Source organism: Aquila chrysaetos, chromosome 9 (genome assembly GCF_900496995.4).
Source record: "Aquila chrysaetos chrysaetos chromosome 9, bAquChr1.4, whole genome shotgun sequence".
Lineage (NCBI taxonomy): Eukaryota > Metazoa > Chordata > Aves > Accipitriformes > Accipitridae > Aquila > Aquila chrysaetos.
In genome coordinates, this window is record NC_044012.1 from 35,571,992 (window position 1) to 35,589,778 (window position 17,787).

The following is a 17,787-nucleotide window of genomic DNA, read 5'->3' on the forward strand; positions in this document are numbered from 1 at the left end:
CTGATCAAATTAGGCAGGTTGGTTTGACGTGGGTGGCAACTCTCATCCTCAGTGACAGTGCTGACTTGCAGTGCCTGGTAATGTTCATGTTTTGATTGTTTCTGGTATATTTCTTTTTTTTATATATTTCTTTAAATGGTGTTGGTGTATCCTGTTTAGATATGGGGGACCCTTCCTCTGAAGTTCACGGTAAGAAAAACCAAACCTCCCATCTACAAAGACCTAATCCTCCCAGCTCTCACTCCCGTGCAATGATCAGAATGAATATGCATGCATGAAAGAAAATGAGTGTGCGTCTTGCTATGGCTATTCTTCCTACTCATGTACAATGGCTTTTTCTGTGTCAGAGTCACAGGGATAGCCTTTCTGTGCCTTACGCAACAGTCTGTACCCACACAGGTATCAGCAGATTATTTTTTTTTCTTATGGTCTTAATTTGGTGTCCTGTGACACATTAAGCTGATGCCACAGTGGTTACACATGTCTTTCAAGTTGATTCTCTTCCTGGGCATGTCGGCTGGCATTAGCCAGCTCCTCTGCTGGTGCAAGTCAGTATAATTAGAATTGTTTCATCTGGCTGAGGCTCTAGGCTCCTATATGAGTGTGACGTTAAATTGAGAATGGTTGAGTATAGCTTTAAAACATACAACCTGAGGACTATGAAGTGCTTGGAGTTTGCTTGGAGTTTTTCATGAAAGATACTATATTAGTTTAAAAGATTAAGACTGTTGACAGAAAAATCTGATTCACAATGTAAACCCTGAGTTCTGAAGGAAGCTATGCTAAGTAAATCCTAGTCTTATAAACTACAGGATAATGTCATCAAAAAATAAAAAAGTTATCTTAAAACAAATAGTTCCAGTGTTCCTCTCTTTCCCTTAGATCCATTTAAACTTTATTCTTCTGCCTATTTTTTCTCTTTAGCTATCATAGCTTCTGAAGGAGTACATCTCTAACTTATAATCAGTATTGGTGGAATGATACAATATATGTTATTGAAGCCAAACTGACTGTGGTATTTTAAATACAAAATGTATTGTGTTGCTCCCTAGACTTAGGTCTGTAGTATTACGTCTATACAAGAGAATTCAAACAGACCATTAGGATCCCAGATATGGTAAGGGTCAGGCCGAGACTGAATGCCAAATTAAAAATATAGGGGATAGAAAGTGCCCCATTATTCCCACAGTGGACAAGCTTTCAACTGCCAATCTGTGTTCCTCTGGAATTTATATCTGTTGGACCAGCAGCATCCCAGGCCTTTCTATGGCCTCTGTTACTGCAATCGATCGCTGGCCCCACAATATTTAATGTATTTCATCCTCTCTACTCTGCAATTCTACTCACCCTATTTTTACAGAAACAACAGAGGTATAGTGGGGTTAGAGAGGTTTGCCTGCACTATTTAATTTACCAGCGTGATTATCTTGTTGTAGTTGCAGAGGTGCCCAGAGCTTCCCAGGAAATTCATCGCAAAGCAGGGAGCATGAATGCACCCAGGACTTTGGAAATCTACATTCAGACTGCCCTTCCATGCCCTGTCCATGGGGTCAGACTATTTGTGTTACAGTGTTAAGCAAGCACATAACATGTTGGCAGACAGGGAGACAGTTAACCTTGTTTACTGTATCTTATCTTGTGGTTCACTTATGGCTACATTCTGGTTTCTATGTATTTGTCTGATAGATTTTGTTTATTTGCAGTAGAATGGAAGGGAACTGCATTTAAATATAAGGTAGTATTAATAGCTTGCTGCATGTGGTCATGCTTTCCGTAACTGGATTATATTAATATTGCTATTCAAGCCTCGAAGCTGCAAAAAGTGTCCCATCCTAATTACATAACCTCAGCTGAGGTCCCTTGGTAATAAGTGAGTGGATAAAACTCTTCCTTATGAGTTTCTCGAGAGTCAGAAAGAGGATGTTGGTATCCTGCTTATTATGCCATGTTAATTTTAAAAGGCTCTTGTCAACCAACAACCCAATAGTTTTTCTTCCCTCTGGGTTTTGTCAGGTTAATCCGTGAGCCATGGAATATTTGACTACAATTTCATGAGTCATGGGAAAGCTCCATAGCCCTTATAGTTCTGGATGATCTTGCTGTCCAGTACTGCCAGGTCAGGTGCTTCCCAATGCCTGGATATACATCACGAATGCATCCTGCAACATTTTATAGTGTCAATAAAAACAAAATCCTCTACTGGGAAACATTAGGGTTAACCTGGCATATTAGCTGAAGAGCTCTCACAGCTTTTACCTAGCCCTGGGGAAAGCATTAGATATGGACAGAGAATTCCTAAATCAGGGTTAGCCTTTTTCCTCTTGCTTTCATTCAGGTGTTTGTTTTTATTAGTGATTGTACCTTGTTGCATTTGACAAAGGCCAAATGACAAATGCTGAGATGTGTACGTTTCTGATCTTTAATTGGACGTAACCATTACTGCATTACAGTCACTACCAAATTCAAAGTAGTACAGAAATAATTATGAGAAAGTAGGTCTTCAAAGACCTTGCCATTTACACAGATGAGGGAAAGGAAGAGACAGCAATCTAGGGGAGTTAAGTACCTAAATACCTCTCAGAAATGCACCTCTGATTAGTCAGGCAGAAAGTCAGCAGCTACAGAACTTCAGTCCCAGCCAATAGCTTCACCTAAACTGCTTTCCTGGCCAATTGCTATGTGAATTTACGGAGCAGAGAGCTCAGATGTGCAAAAAAGAAGGAAAGAAATAAAAAAAATCAGATCAAAAATAACTTATTTCATTATCTCCTTGCCCTTAGGTCTTCCTCTTTGCTGTGAGGCAGCAGGTGCTGGGGTACGGATATGGGCGGGTCTGACATCTTAGCAGATCAGTGGCTTTTATTTTTATTTTTTTAAATGAGTTTGAAAGCACTGAACATTAAAGAAACTCTTCTGTTGCTCCACTGAAAACTTTTCCTCCACGTCACTCATTGCTTCAGGCTTCTGTGCTGGAGCGTTGTCCATCTGGTTTCCTAGAAATGTGTAAGAACAAGGGATCATTGCTTTGGAGTGTTGCAACGCGGGTACAGATCCCAGCTGCTTGCCACTGCAAACAGCAGCGTCCAGACTCACTGCAGGGTGCATCTGTGCCGAATTTTAGTTTCTGTGAGGCAGCCTGTCCTTGTCAGTCAAAAAAGCTGGCTGATAACAGGTCTAGAGGAAGAGCCCGAGTTTTTTTCCCAAGTGATCTTTCTTTGTATCCGTAGGCATGGGACTAGGATGATAACTTCCAAGGCCTGAGTTAGGAGTAACTGCTCATCTTGGGCTTTTAGGGAGAGAAACTGCCAGCCTCTGCCCAAAACCAAAACACTGAAAACAAACCACAGAAAGGGGGAGAGAGCTGGGCATGACGTAGCTTGCTCGTCCAAGGCCACGGTTTTACCTTGCCTGTGTCATTCCTACCAGATGTTTCCCCAACCTGTCCCAGAAAGGCTCCAGCAGCGACAGTGCTCTGCTGCCCGGGCAGCCCGCTCCCCTCCTGAACCCATCAGCAAGGGGGGAGTTCTCCTTCATTGCTGCTGAAGCTCATTATGTCTTGTCCTATCTGCTGTGGACATTCCTCACTGTTACAGCTGTTATTTACATATGTCTGTAAATAAATGAAACTATCATTTCTGCCCTGGCTTTACATGGGATGAGTAAGGCCTTGGCTGGAGCGATGCCTGCTTGAAATTGTATATGCTACTGGTCTACTTGAAAACGCAGACACCTCCAAGCTAGTTAGTCACAAAGAGGAAAGTTTCATTACCAGTTCCTTCCCGAGGTGAGGCTGAAAGCTTGCTGGAAGCAGTCAGCCAACCTAGGTGAGCTGGTCGCAGGCGCGAGGTGCTCCAGACCATGCCTCCCCTCCCCAGAGGCAGCGATGCTGATGCACCAAACCCCAGAAAGAGCCCAGCTGCAAAGAAAATGCCTGAGAATCCCGTTTTTAAGCCGTTGCAAGTCTTGGACTTCCCAGGTTCGTGATGAAGAGGAAGAAGTGACTGTTTCTTTAAGCCTGCATGCTTCTGCAGCTATTCGCTATAATCCAGTAGGGAAAGGGTGTTAAACCCACTCTCAGATGGGCAGGTCCTGGAGCAGGAAAAAGAACAAGGCCTCTGATTCATAACAGGACAGATACAGGCTTCTCTGGGAAGTCACTGGTGGCTTCTAATATTTTAGCTTTCATAGGTGATTTTTGTCTTAAGGCTGCTTTTGAGAAGGCCAAAGACAACTGAGGTGGTAAATGTGACTTCACTGTCCACCTGGACTGCTTTGAAAACACTTTCTTGGGCTGAGAGGTTCTTTCTGACCATGATTTTCAGCTCTCTCCTGGAGAAGGATATGGTCCTTAAACCTGGAGGTTTCTACTGTATGAGTCATGCCCCCTCCTCACCCCACCTTGGTCCTGCCCTACCTGGAGAGAAGCCCAGGCTGAAGGCTGAGCAACCTTCTTCTGGCCTGCTAAACGTATGACTCCATAGATCTGAAAGATAAGGGACATGACACTCCTCCTCCTCCTCCTCCTGCCGTGAGATGAGCAGTTATTTTTAACATGGAGGTCACCAAAGCAAGGGCTAGTGCTGAAGCATGTTGGAGCTGCTGCAGAGGATCCTGTTGACTCGAGTGGGCATTGGAGGGGGTCCCAGAGAACCAGGGCACAGGCTAAAGCGAGGCCCATGTCCCCTCCCAACAAACCTTGGCTTCCCCAGGACTGATGCAAGGGGCCCCATGGATGGCATGGACCAAAGTGTGTGTGCGGATGTGGAGGGAGGCTGAGGGTGCTGAGCGTGGGTCTGTTCTCATCCAGGACAGAGATGACATTTTGGAAGGAACTGCATGATGATACCTGCTGATTTATGGACAAGCGATGTTTGTTCTGGCAAGAAATAGCTTCCAATTAGCCTGAAAACAGACTGCTCTGGGTGGAGCATTTGCAGACTCTCTCTTATTTATTGGCAAACCTCATTTTAATATAATCAGCTGCTTGACAGGCAGGTTAGGTAATGGTCCTTGATGTGAGGACTAACAGATTTGAACACTGAGTACAGCCTTTAGTGCCCAGAGCCCTCTGCCAGTAGCTGAAATGCATCTGATATTAAAATGCAAAGGGAACCTAGGAAGCCCCTTGCCAGAGCACCTTGCCGAGTACATTAAAACGCCGCCTTCAATAATTCATAAAATCTGTTCAGTGAGCTGGTGTATACGTGTGGGGAGGGGGGTAATAAAACATCTCAGACCTGGCCTGCCAGCATAATTCAGTGGCTAGTTAAATCTCTCAACAGTATTAATCAATAAAGGGGCCCACAGTGCAAATAAATCCAGAATGTAATATGACAGGGCTGTGGAAGTGCATGGAAAGTGATTCTTCCTCTCTGGTGCGTGATGCTAGGTGCCATACTGCTCCAGCAACTGGTATTTGAATAACCCCAGTGCTCTAATAGTGTAAACATCCAGTCTTTCCAGCTGTGTTATTCCATGTTTAGATGTCACCTAAATGTCTTCGATTCAGCTGTGTGTGCGATGGAGGGAGCAGTTGGCTGTGAAAGGTAGGGAGCAGATTGTAAACTCCATCACTTAATTGAGTGTCTCTAGTTTCACTGATCAAGAGCTGATGTCATGAGTGGAGGATTACTCCCTTTCTAAGATAAAAGCATTTTACCAGAGTTGGAATGCTGTTTCTGCAGATCCTTGGTGAGGTATGAACAAATACTCTTGACATAACTTAAACCACTGCTGTAAATTTACAGATGGTTTCAGGGCTCCAAATTAATCTACTCATTCAACCTCTCCAGGAATGCAACACAACATGGCTGTGTTCAAAACTCACTTACCCTGGTGTGACTTTGGTGCAATTCTACTGTAATCTGTGTCTTACCCTTACTGTAACGGAGCCAGAATCTAACCTACTAACAGACATCTGAAATGGGTACGATTAAAAGATGTAATTTTAATTTTCCCTTAAATTCAGCCTGCGGCTTGCCTTCTAGTCATTAATGTTAGGCTAATGTTTACTTTTACTATTTACAGATATTTGTAGACCTTCCACATATTTCTTCCACCAACCTGATTTTCAGCCAAGTACTGCATATTCAGTTCCTTCACTCCTTCCTGATGAATCTGGCAAAAATTCCAGCATTCAGGTTACTGTTGGCTCTGCCCAGATACTGGCAATTATGCTCAGCTATTAGGAAGTTTGTGGAAAGCGGATGTGTAACTGTCTTAACATGCCTGAATTTGAATCAGATTTTGAATTTGTGTGAATACAGTGTCTGCTTTTCATCCAGATGTACTCTGAAACTAAGCCATACCTGATCTTTCCTCTTGTGCTACTCTCTCCATCTTTTTTGGCTGTGAAGTACCCAGAATAAGTTTCAAGCATCCGTTTCTGTGAAGAAAATTAATTACCCAGCAGCAGTACTACCTACGACTATGTACCTACAACTGCACTACTGCTCATGTTAAAGCTCACCTTCAGGCTTAAGTGTTCATTTCACTCAAAGAGGAGATGTGTGGCCAATTATAAGGCTCAGCCCATGTGCAGTAACTTGTTCAGTCACATCTTGCTCATGTGCCCAAGCCTCATAGCTCAGCATTTCCCTTCCTCCAGAAATACTGATTTGTTTTCCTGGCCCTTAGTGCCTCTGTCTATGAGGCAACTGCTGTAATAAAAAGATTACACAGGAGGGCCTTGGAGATTCCCTCTGCATCGAGCAGAACATTGATTTCAAAGTACAGATACATAGCAAGGGAAAGAACTTGTTCTTTGTGATTGTATCTGGCCAAGGATTTCCCCATGCCTTCCAGATACAGTGGTTCAACTTCATGGCTGGCTGATCTCTCATCGGACAGCGTGGGGAACACGAGGATGCAGTTGCTGAACTAGAAAAGCAAAAACATTAGGATCTTGGGAAATACAGCTGTCTGGCCCACAGAGGATGCTTGTAGTAAGTAGCTAAAACTGTCTAGAAAGGCATCAAGGAACATGTCACACATCTGACACGGGTTCTTTGGGATATGAGAACACAGGTCTTTGCTGTATAGGAGCAAATGTAAAATGTCACTTGTCATAGAAGACACAGTCAAATGGATACCTCTTGCTCTTTGGGTGTATCAGGATGGGACTGAAGTCTCACGTGAGTGTCCACGGAAGCTTTGGTACCTACAGCAAAGTACACATAGCAGCAAGCACCTGAGTATGCGCCAGCGTTCCTTAGCATCCACCCAGCTTCCAAATCAGGCTTTGCAGTCCACAATGAAGTCTATGTTGCTCCAGGTTACTGGTAAAAGAGTTAGCTTTTTTAAAACTAGCGTAGTTGTACCTACATGAGCTTCAGTCACACCTTGAACTACTGGTTAGGTACATACATAACTTATTCCATAGGCTGGACTCTGATGAGAACAATTTAGCCCTAGATGGAAATCTTTATTCTGAGTTTGCTTGTTCTTGCATAATTCCCTCATATTTCTGTAGCTTTAACCAATTCCACAGCATGGAGGTGGTATCAGAGATAATTATACCGTACCTCTGCTGCCCAGAGGTAAGGATGGGACTCAGATTCCGGTAGGTGGAATCAGCCATATTTACGACTACTGATTAAAACATAGTATTAGAAAAGAGTATCATTTGAGTCACCAGGATATCAGTTGTCTGTTGCTTTCCTTCATGCGTGAATGAGAAAAAAGAATAAAGTTGCATTAAATTAAATAAAGAATTTCAATAAAATATTCGAAGGTTTCCCACAGTTGCGTGCATGCTTATATTTTTCTCCACCCATCGTAAATCACAGCAATAGATCTTCCCCCGGTCATGTTTTGCATTAGTAAATTGAACTATATACTCTGTCCCCTCCAAGATTAATGCCTCCATCTGAGGAAGTAGTTGAATACGTGCTGGTGGTAGTACTTTCATCATTAGCAAATGGGAGGCTGTAGGAGGAGAACAGAATTTGCATGTGTTGGATGTTGGCCTAAACATACTCTCACTGAATTCTGGACATCAGAGAAGAATTGATAGAGCATAAGCATTTAATCAGCAAACCACAGAAAAAAATCTGAGGAATCCTACTTTTAATTAAAAAGCTTTTCAGCCCTCTTTGTACCAAAACGAACAAATGTTTTGCTAATACCACATTTCTGCAAAGTGCACTCCAAATATCTCAAACCTGTGTATGCTGTCAAGTGGCATTACATTTTATTAGTTGTCCTTGGGTAAGTTTTTAAATCTCTGTAGAAGTTTCAAATCTTTTCACTAGTCTATTTTTGGAAGACACATTTGAGAGACATTTAACTGCTACAAATGTTAAACTCTCAGTTCAAAGAAAGTGTCGTGCCTTGAGTGTGCACATAGCATCCAGTACAACTTGGTCCTGATCGTTGTAGAGACCTCTGAGTACCTTCACAATTCTTATGCTACTTTGAAGTTCCACGTACTCACTAGAAAGATACCCAGTGAGTCTGCTTGAAAACAAACCCAGTTTGCTTAGAATAAAAATAAAATGTCAACAGAGAGGAGGCTGACTCTGCCACCTGGCTCTGTATATAGCTGCATGCAGAAAGCTACCTTAGAACCCACATTTAATCAAAACCGATCTAAGTGAAACATTTTTTTCACAACCAACAGCACGTGAAGGAACAAATAAGCACACACAGTACAGAACAAAGAACATTCATCACTGTGATATTTTGGCCTCTAATTGAACAGCCGTCATATCAACTTCCTTCTTCGCCCAGCACTAGGACTGCGTGTCTTTGCTGTGCTAGGAAAATAAAGGCAGAAACACCTGTGGTCACTAGAGATTTTACCGCAGCTCTTGCAAGAGTACACTTGCTAACCATGGTGCCCTGGCTATTTTCCAGTGAAGGAGGATGCAAGATTTTGCCTGCCTACAAATCATCTAAGAAGTTTCAAAATACTTTCATCACTTCCTGCCTTAAACTTTTGCAACTGTTATCTTCTGCGTTAGAGACAGTGGCTTTTAACAACTGGTAAAATAAATTCCTGTGTCTGTCATTTGCCAAGTAGCTTGATTTTTTTGCAAGTGTGATGGTGCTTGCCATTTTTACTGGTTTCTGTGTTAATTTTTGAATTAACCCCTTGTGATCATTGACAAAAGCCTGAAACTGTAGACCTCGTGGATGGCACAGGCCTAGAAGTGAGAAAGAAAACAAGTAGTTAAGCATATTGTATTTTTTTAAAAAGTAGTTTTTAAATTCATTTCCGCTGAAATCACAAAGGTACTGTAGTTTTGTTTTGGTTTAAGGGCTACTTCAACAGATGCTGTTATTAAATTCCCATCGAAGAATACCCTTATCACTTTTACAGTTCCCACCAACGACTAAATGACTGCTGGAATTTGAGACGCAAATTACTACCAGTCAGGCACTGCTACTTTTATACCGGTGTTTGGTATATGCTGTCATTTTTTCACCAAGGTTTTAAGCGCAGGATTGTACCTGAACATGACTTAGCTAGTGACCAAGGGCAACAGACCACAGGCCAGATGCTGTATCAGTCAGCCACTGCTTTTGTGTAGAAAACAAGGCCTGAGGCTGTGAGGTGCTGCTTGTTCCTAATCTTTGCTGAAAACAGTGATAACTGCAGACACTCAGTGTCACGATACTGAGCACCCTCCGCACTGGCTATCTGCAGAGCCACCGGCATTGTAAGAGCAGCACGCGTTTGGTATCGCAGCGCTGATACAGGTCTGTACCACACAATTGCATAAAAAGCAGGCTTCGGACTGGAGCGTGTGAGCAGGGGCGCTGCCTGTGAGGCGCGTTGTTTTCTCTGCAGCTGGAATACGATGTTCCGCTTTGGACGTTTTGAGACGGATGCAGGTGAACTGGACCAAGCGCACAAGTGGTCTAGATACCACCACAGCTGGTGGGAGCGGGTTTGGGCAGCCCGGAGCAGGAGATGGGTCAAACGCGTGAGAAGGTCCTGCAACGGAGGGAGCGACCTGCGGGCCCACAGCCACAGGGCAAAACTTGTGGGTTACTGCGCAGCGAGAGGTCGACAATGCCCAAAACCCAGTAGCAGGCTTAGGCTGGGAAAGGTTTGTCATTGCAACAGCGATCGCACGTTGACCTCCGGAGTAGGGTGTTGAGACAGGTTTCTCTGAGGAGAGCTTGATGGAGGTGCCCTCACACGTTGACCTCCAGAGTAGGGTGTCGAGACAGGTTTCTCTGAGCAGAGCTTGATGGAGGTGCCCTCCGTCGCTCCTCAGGGCGAGCTGGAGGCCTGGTTTGCTCCCCGCCGAGGAAGCGGGGTAGGAGCAGCTGCGGGCCGCCAGCACAGGCGCGCGTGGAGGCCAGAGGAGATGGGCCATCCTCTGGGAGAAGATGGGGTGCTGTGGGTGGCGGGACCGGGGTGCCCCTGTGCCCCCAGCCCCTCGGGTCCCGCCTGGGCCCTGTCACGGCCCCTGTGGTGAATTTTTAAAAATTCACCCGAAGGGACCCGTTTCTTTACTCGTGGGAAACACTTCTCAAAGGCTCGGGGAGGGGAGGGTTGGCAGGAGCCCTCCCGTCCCCAGCCGCCGGAGCGGAGGGCCACGAGGGACCGTGCCTCGCCGCTGACTCAGGGCCGGCCGCGGGCGGCGCCTTTAAATGCGTCGGGCTCGGCCCCCTCCGCCTCAGGTGGCCGCCGCTGCCGCTGCCTCCGTGCCTGCCTCCCCCACTGCCGCGCACCGCGCTTGCGCCGCGGCCGGCACTCTCCTCTCGTCCGCGCCGCCGCTCGGCAGAGCTTTGTCTGGGCCCGACCGGGTGGCGAGGCCCGGGCGGGCGGCGGAGGCCGGGCGGTGCGGCGGGACCCGGGGGTTAAACCCCGGCCCCGCCGTGTACGAACAGTCAGGGGGCGCGGGCGGCCCTTAAGGTGGACTCGCGCTTAAGGTGGACCGCTCCCGTAAGGTGGACTGGGCGTTAAGGTGGATCGCGCTTAAGGTGGACTCTCGGCGAAGCCGCGCCTGCGAGGCGGGGAGGGCCGGGGCTCGGCATGGGGAGCCCCGCCTGAAGCGGCTGCCGGAGGAGCCGCGGCGGTCTGTGCTGAGGAAGAGATGGGGAAGGCCCGCTGCTGAGGAGCCGACTTCTCCCCGGGCTCTAACGATGACCAGCTCCCGGCCGTTCTGCAGGAAGAGGCAGCCCATGGACGAGGGCGAGGTGGGGGAGAGGAGCCCGGCCGGGCGCTGAGCCGCCGGCGGGCTGACAGGAGAGAGGCTCCCCCCCGCCAGCGGGTCTCCGGCTCCTGCCTGCTCTTTGGGGGGGGGGGGGGGGGGGGGGGGGGGGGGTGCCCCGTTGTGTTTGGATTGGGAGAGGTTTAATTTTCTTTCAAGGCAGCTCCTTCACCACCGCCATCCTCCTCCTCCTGGTCCCTTTGCAGCTCTGAAGCCGTCCCGGCCGCGGTCCCCCCGCCGGCTCCGGGGACCCCCCGGCGCAGCGCCATGGAGACGGTGGGAAAGTTTGAGTTCAGCAGGAAGGACCTGATCGGGCACGGAGCCTTCGCCGTCGTCTTCAAAGGCAGGCACAAAGAGGTGAAGAATCTCTTCTTCTTCCTTTTTTTCCCCTGCTTTTTATTGCTCGGTTGGGGCCGAGCTGGGCACCACGTCCCGGTCACCCCGTCCCCGCTGGGCTGCGGTGGCTATTCTTAGCCTGGGCATCAGCCCCGGGCTCTGGGGCGGCTCTGCTGCCGGTAGACATGTTTATTATCATTTATTATTGTTATCTTCGGAGTTTCTTTGGGAGGCGGGCGTGTGCCCCAGCAGGACCCGGGCAGGTGCCTTCACCTTGGGGCTGGCGAGCGGGGCTGGAGGCCGGCAGGCTGCTGCGGAGGTGTCCGCAGAGATGTCCTGCTCCCCAAACTGGCCCTCACCTTGAAAAGAAGCAAAAAAAAAAAAAAAAAAACAACACCACCCCCCCCCCCCCCCCCCCCCCCCCCGTCTATGAAGCGTGAGAGGGATCTTGCTTTGGGGTTTATTTTTGTGTCTGTGAAGTTTCATCCTTCTCCACTTAATTTTTCCAAGAGGAGGGAAAATCGCTCACTGGTAAATAAAAGGATACCAATCCGGCAGTGGATTTTCCATCATTAGGGCTTTCGATAAGCCATGGCTCCCACAGTGCGTTTATTTCTAGTGATTAAATAAGAGGATAATCATTGTATAAAGTAGTAACAAAAACCCAAACCTTGGTTTTTTTTTTTTCCTTGGGCTGACAAGCATAATTCGGGAAAGGGCAAGCCTGAACAAGTGAGGGATAGGCATTAGGATATAAAGTAGGAGGCCTTTACCAGTGCTGCAAGACACTTCTTTCAGCAGTATTTGTAATCTGTTAAGAGGCTGCTTATCCTAATGTAAATGAATGGTGAAATTTACATTTATCTTTGAATTGCATATGCACTCTTTCAGAAACCTGAGCTGGAAGTAGCTGTGAAATGCATTAACAAGAAAAACCTTGCAAAATCTCAAACTCTGCTGGGCAAGGAAATAAAAATACTTAAGGTAAAGGTAGACTGACTTGTTTTCTTCAGTCTTTGTTCTGTATGCCCTTTGTTGCTCCTAGCTTATGGTCTTTGTTTTACTTTTTCTAGGAATTGAAACATGAAAACATCGTTGCTTTGTATGACTTCCAGGTAAATACATTCAATTACGGCAAAGCATTCTGGTTTTGGGGAGAGGTTGAATGGAGTTTGTGGAATTTCAGTTTTTAACAGATGTTTTGTAATCAAACATGCATTCTGGGGAGAGGAAAAAAAAGTCTTCTGATAAGATGGGGAAAGACAAACAAACACGTTTGAGCAGATCGTGTATTAATTGTTGTCTGGACCACAGAACACTTATGCAGTTGGGAGTTGAGGTGGGAGCTCCTGCTCCCAGGATGTTTGTTATGCAGTGAAATGCAGCGTGTGTTGAATATGTCTGTGTTGGAAGCTTATAAGTTCTCAAAATGTTAGAAATAAAATTACAGTAGTTATTCCTGGCAAGCCTGCCTTTTATTTTCTTTCTCTGGTCTGGATACACTCCCTAAGAAAATTTCTTCTTCCTAGGCAATGTAAAAATAGTGTGAGCATGACTTTGTAGCATATGATTGTCTTCAGTTCCAGAGGATTTTCATTTGCATTTTTCTGTTGTCCTTGTGGCAATCACTAAGTGTTAAAAATTGCAGCAGACATTTTTAGATTATTGTGGTTTCCCACAGTTGCTTTTTTCCTTCAAAGTCAGCTCTGAAGATCTAATCTAAGGCGCTAAAAACTGATCCACTCTGAAACCCAAGGTATCCGATGACTTTTTTTTTTTTTTCCTTGAATTTTTAGTTAAAAAACCCTGCTGGCTCACTGGCTAAGTTTTCTCTGACATCCGTGATGCTTTTTTAAAAAAACATTGCAGGATCTAAAAGCCTAAAATGGAGCCCTTCTGTTTCTGGACGGAGGGGCCGGTGTGCGGTGCGTCGGTACAGCCTGTGCCACCCTCAGGTCTGATATTTGTGAGTGATGGCTGTGTGACCGCTGGCTCAGTGGACCCCTCCTGGGTGGCCCTGGGGTGGCTTATCTGGATCTGCCTGCCCTGTCCCTGATATCACGTGTCCTGCAGGCCGCCGTGTTTGTTGACATTCCTCCTTCTCCCGTGGATTGGCTCCGGTGGCCTCCGCGTCACCCCAAACATGAGTCCCAGCTGGTTGGTACAGCCTATTTGCAATGCTTTCTGGGTGCTGTAGTCTGCCCGTGTCACCCCGGCCCCGCAGCCCCCCGGGGCTGTGTCACCCACCGTGTCCCCCTCCACCGGAGCAGCGGGTTATGGCAAGGTGCTGCACGTGGGGCAGGTCCTTGGAAAGCGTTTAATGCCTGGCGTGGTTTTGACGGGAGGTGGACGTGGGGGATTTCGGGCTGCTCTGGGAGGGAAGCAAGGCTGCTGGGAACGGGACTGCTTCTTGGAAATATCCTTTGGGTAAGAGGCCAGCTGTGTGTTGCTCCTGAACCACCCTTTAGAGCTGGTCTTGCAAAGCAGTGACCGCCTTTGGCCTGACGCGTGCTGCTGCAGAGTAGGTCAGAGAGCTGGGGAAGTTTCCTCTGGGCACGGGCCACTTGGGGCATTAGGTCTTGTGTTTTTTCATTCTCCTCTGTACCTTCTAAGTTTACTTAATAACTTTTCAGTTGAGGGAGCGAGTGGCTGCTCCTGCGCTTCCTCTGTAGTTTGCATTTGTGTGAAGCATTATGCTGCTGGATTTGCTTATTACAGATTTTTCAGAACTTTTGTTCGTGTTCTGTTCCTCGCCCTGCTTCAAATAACTGCAGGGTAGGAAGCAGCTCAAAGACATGTCCTGCAAAAGGAGTGATTTCATCACTGTTACAAATGCAGGAATGCATTTTTCTCCTTATGTGATGGCAAATGAGCTTTAGTTAAATTCTGTGTATAGCAGTGTAACCTGGTGAGATATTAGCTGTATAAGATACCACAAAACAGGAACTTGAGCATGGTCCTGGGCTCAAGGCATGCCGAGGTATATGTTTAGTTACAGCTTTGTCAGAGAGTCCTTGTATGACCTGGGTAATATGATTTCTTGGACAAAATGAGATAATTTAGGTGCCATTGGATGTTATATAGTGCTACCAGGGTGTGGAGTCTCTTCTGGTGTAAGGTGGTGGGTCATGAGACGGTCTGATGCAGTCCACCCACGTAGGCTGTGTGTGTTATGTGTCTGAGTGTTTGGCCTTGCTCTGTGCCTGCTTACGAGTTGTATGAGAGTAAATTATCTGCAAAGGTAAAAGTGCAGTTCCGTGGAAGGCTGGCTTCTGTGCACCTTTCCTTACTTTGTGGGAAAGACTACTTATTACTCACCTTGTTCCTCTGATACAAGACGGTTGCTTCGTTCATAGCTGTATAGATATTTACCTTCAAAAATGTTGCAGTTGCAGTTAATTGAGCCCCTACTTTTAAGCTTTCTAAAACTGAAGAGGTTTGTATTACAACATCATAGGCCAAAAAGGAAAAAATACTTCCTGTGAATCTTAATGTTGCTCTGTAGCTTTGTCTGTCATTGCATTTTGTGTTGTCCATTCCTCTGCACCTCCTGTCAACAGTGACTTTAACTTTTACTCGTGTGTTCCTTACACACAAGGAAATGGTTGCCAAAACCACAGTGGCTGTAAGCAAGTGATTACACCCAGTGAGGAGTTTGTTTGCATTTTCCCAGTTAAAAGCTAATGCTAACCAGGCCTCATACAACTCAAGATTTTTATGTAATGCCAGGTTTGCCCCAGACACGTTCAGTGCTGATATTTAATAGTGACAGCAGCTCCTACCCTGGCACACTTATTTTATCCCTCAAATCTAGGAAAATTGCTGTGTTCCTTCCCGTTTCATAGTTCTTTGTGATATTGGTTCTCAAACAGTGACAAAATAAGGAGCTTTGTAGGAATAAATGATACTGGTGAATGTTTAATGCATAAAAGTGCAGTGTCTGGACTTTTATAGATCCCCTCACCAGAGTCCTAAGAGCAGCATCGTTACATGAGAATGGCTCAAAATGAAATATGCGTGTTCCCATTATTATGTGCTCATGTATTAATGAGAGGTGCTGTGAATAGTCTAGGAGCCTAATGCAAGAACCCCTGCTCAAAAAGAGGATAAATCATATTGTATTGCATTTCTGAAAGTACTGTCTGTATGGAGTTGTGGTGCAGATTTTTCCCAGGTGCTGGAGATGTTTGGGATGAGGTAAAAAATGGTATTCCACCATATGTGGAGTGCATTAGTTGCTACTGGACAATCCCTGACTCCTCAGCTGGCTTGCAGAGGGGCTGGAGTTGGGGTCTCTAAGACTGCAGCAGTCAAGGGGAGTACAGCAGTCTAGAGGAACATCTGGATACCAGCAGTCTTCGTACTCTGTTTGAAGACAGCCAAATGAGCTCTTGTTCCTTAAGGTGGAAATCAGTGACAGCAAGGATACAAAAATGATGGTTTCTGCTGGATGAGGACTTGGGTCTGGAAATGAGGTTTCTTGGAAAACGAATTTCCAAAACTCTGAGGATCAGCTCAACTCTCAACACATGTTGACACTGAAAGCTTAGCAGAGTGTGGTCTTGGTGTATGGGACTTGCTTGGGTTTCTGTTGTGACTCAGGACATTGAATACAAATCTGTGATCAGAGACCTCTTGATTAGCTAAAAGGATTCGATGGTAGGAAGGTAACTCTTGAACTTGTCAGATCCTGGGAGCACCATGCACTAGACAGCTTCTTCCAGCACTAGTAAGAAGTAGGTTCTTACATGTAACTAGTATTTTGGGGGGAATGGGAGGTCCTGGGTATGTTTTCTTCCCTGTGCTGTGCCAGCTGCCCCAGGAAGTTTGGTTGAATACATGTCAACTGAAGAACTCACATGTGGCTGTGTTGGTGCGGGGGCAGAAAATCTGTTCTTCCTGAACAGAAATCATGCTTTGGATATTAGAAAGCGTTTTCTTGCATGAAATAGGAAGAAGGATTATTTTACTGGCATGTTTTCCCAAGTTGTGTGCTGTGATCTGAGCTTGCTTCTTAGAGCAGCCTAGCTGTGACTGTGCTTGTGTGGGTATTGGGTGTTTTTTTTTTTTCTTGTTTTGGCCCCCCCCCCCCCAATTTTTTTGCACGAGTGGGATGGACTGGTTGTAGAAACATAGCTGCTAATGTCACACAGGGCACTGCACTGCTAAGTTTCTGGTTCAGCTTAGGTTACCTGAGGGTCTGCTTTCCATAATTTTGTGTCAGGTTGGCTTATTGTACTCACCAGTTCGGGATGAGCCGAGAGTAATGCTTAACTCACTCGTGCAGTACAGACTCACCAAAAATATTTCTGCTGGGGTGACTCTGTCACCTGGAGCTCCTGGAGACAAAGAACACAGGGTCCTTGCAATGCAGTTTTACTTGCGCATGTGGATTACGGCATGGGTGGCAGAACAAACACTTCTCAGCTTAATGATCAGTCACCCTGGGCTGGTCTTGAGAGCCAAGTAATAACAGGCTTGTTCTATTTTTGCTGTATAGAAAGTCCTTGTGATCAATAGGACCGTGGCTGTTGGGCTGTGATGTTCTGTTGTGCTGTCTGCACCATCACCCTTTTCTGACACGGAGCCTTTAGCTGCTAGTCCACATCTTGTGTACGTGCCTCCTGCTGTCCCCAGGGACCTCCGGAGCTCTGTGTACGGCAGTGTCCTTTGGTGTGCCCTCCAGCACAGCTCGCTTCTGCTGCAGCACTTCACTGATGAGCGTGATGTCGGATGAATCAGTGTTGCTGCAGTGTCACCTCCTTGCCTCGCCACCTCTCGTGCCACCTAATGCAGGATCTTCTGTTCCTCAGGCACTGCTGTTCGGGTGCCCTGTCTTGGGAGACAGGGCTCCACTGTGACACTTGGAATGACTAAGGAGGCACTCTATGTCTGGGAGATCACACTCCTGAGGTCAGGCTGCCTGCCTGGTTAAATCCTGTTTTAATTCCATCCCCGAGCAAAGCTGGCAAGCTGCCTGGTGAGTGGGTGTAAAGTGCAGACTTCTCTGAACTGCCAAGCAATCCTCTTTCTGTTTGCGCTGCGGACAAGAATGGGGTGTCTGCTATCCTGCTCCATCAGCATCCTCACATCTGTTGAAGGGAATCACTCTGTTACTGAAGATTGGATCTGGCTTAATTTAGAGCTAGAAGGGGAAAAGAACAAAAACTGAGCCACCCTCTGCCAGTAGTTTTGTAAGATGAGGCTTGGGAGTTTAGTGGACCAAAATGGCTATGTTTATGGAGAGTAGAGAATTTTATAGTCTTGAAGTTCTATTTAAAGT

The 17,787-nt window shown here is 46.4% G+C and overlaps 1 protein-coding gene across 7 annotated transcripts in view; it reads left to right on the forward strand.

Annotated features, from left to right (window-relative positions):
* Positions 1-10,681: 10,681 nt before the first annotated feature.
* Positions 10,682-17,787, forward strand: part of ULK1 (unc-51 like autophagy activating kinase 1) — an 85,870-nt gene continuing 78,764 nt past the window's right edge. For 3 of the 7 annotated variants that reach the window (XM_041125715.1, XM_041125717.1, XM_041125718.1), the window contains exons 1-4: positions 10,683-11,154; positions 11,328-11,525; positions 12,396-12,488; positions 12,578-12,619. In XM_041125715.1, the coding sequence (XP_040981649.1) occupies positions 11,101-11,154; positions 11,328-11,525; positions 12,396-12,488; positions 12,578-12,619 (387 nt within the window). In that variant the 5' untranslated portion in view covers positions 10,683-11,100. Of the gene's footprint in view, positions 11,155-11,327; positions 11,526-12,395; positions 12,489-12,577; positions 12,620-17,787 lie in introns of all 7 variants that reach the window. The other 4 variants (XM_041125716.1, XM_041125714.1, XM_041125713.1 and 1 more) reach the window with 3 other exon arrangements.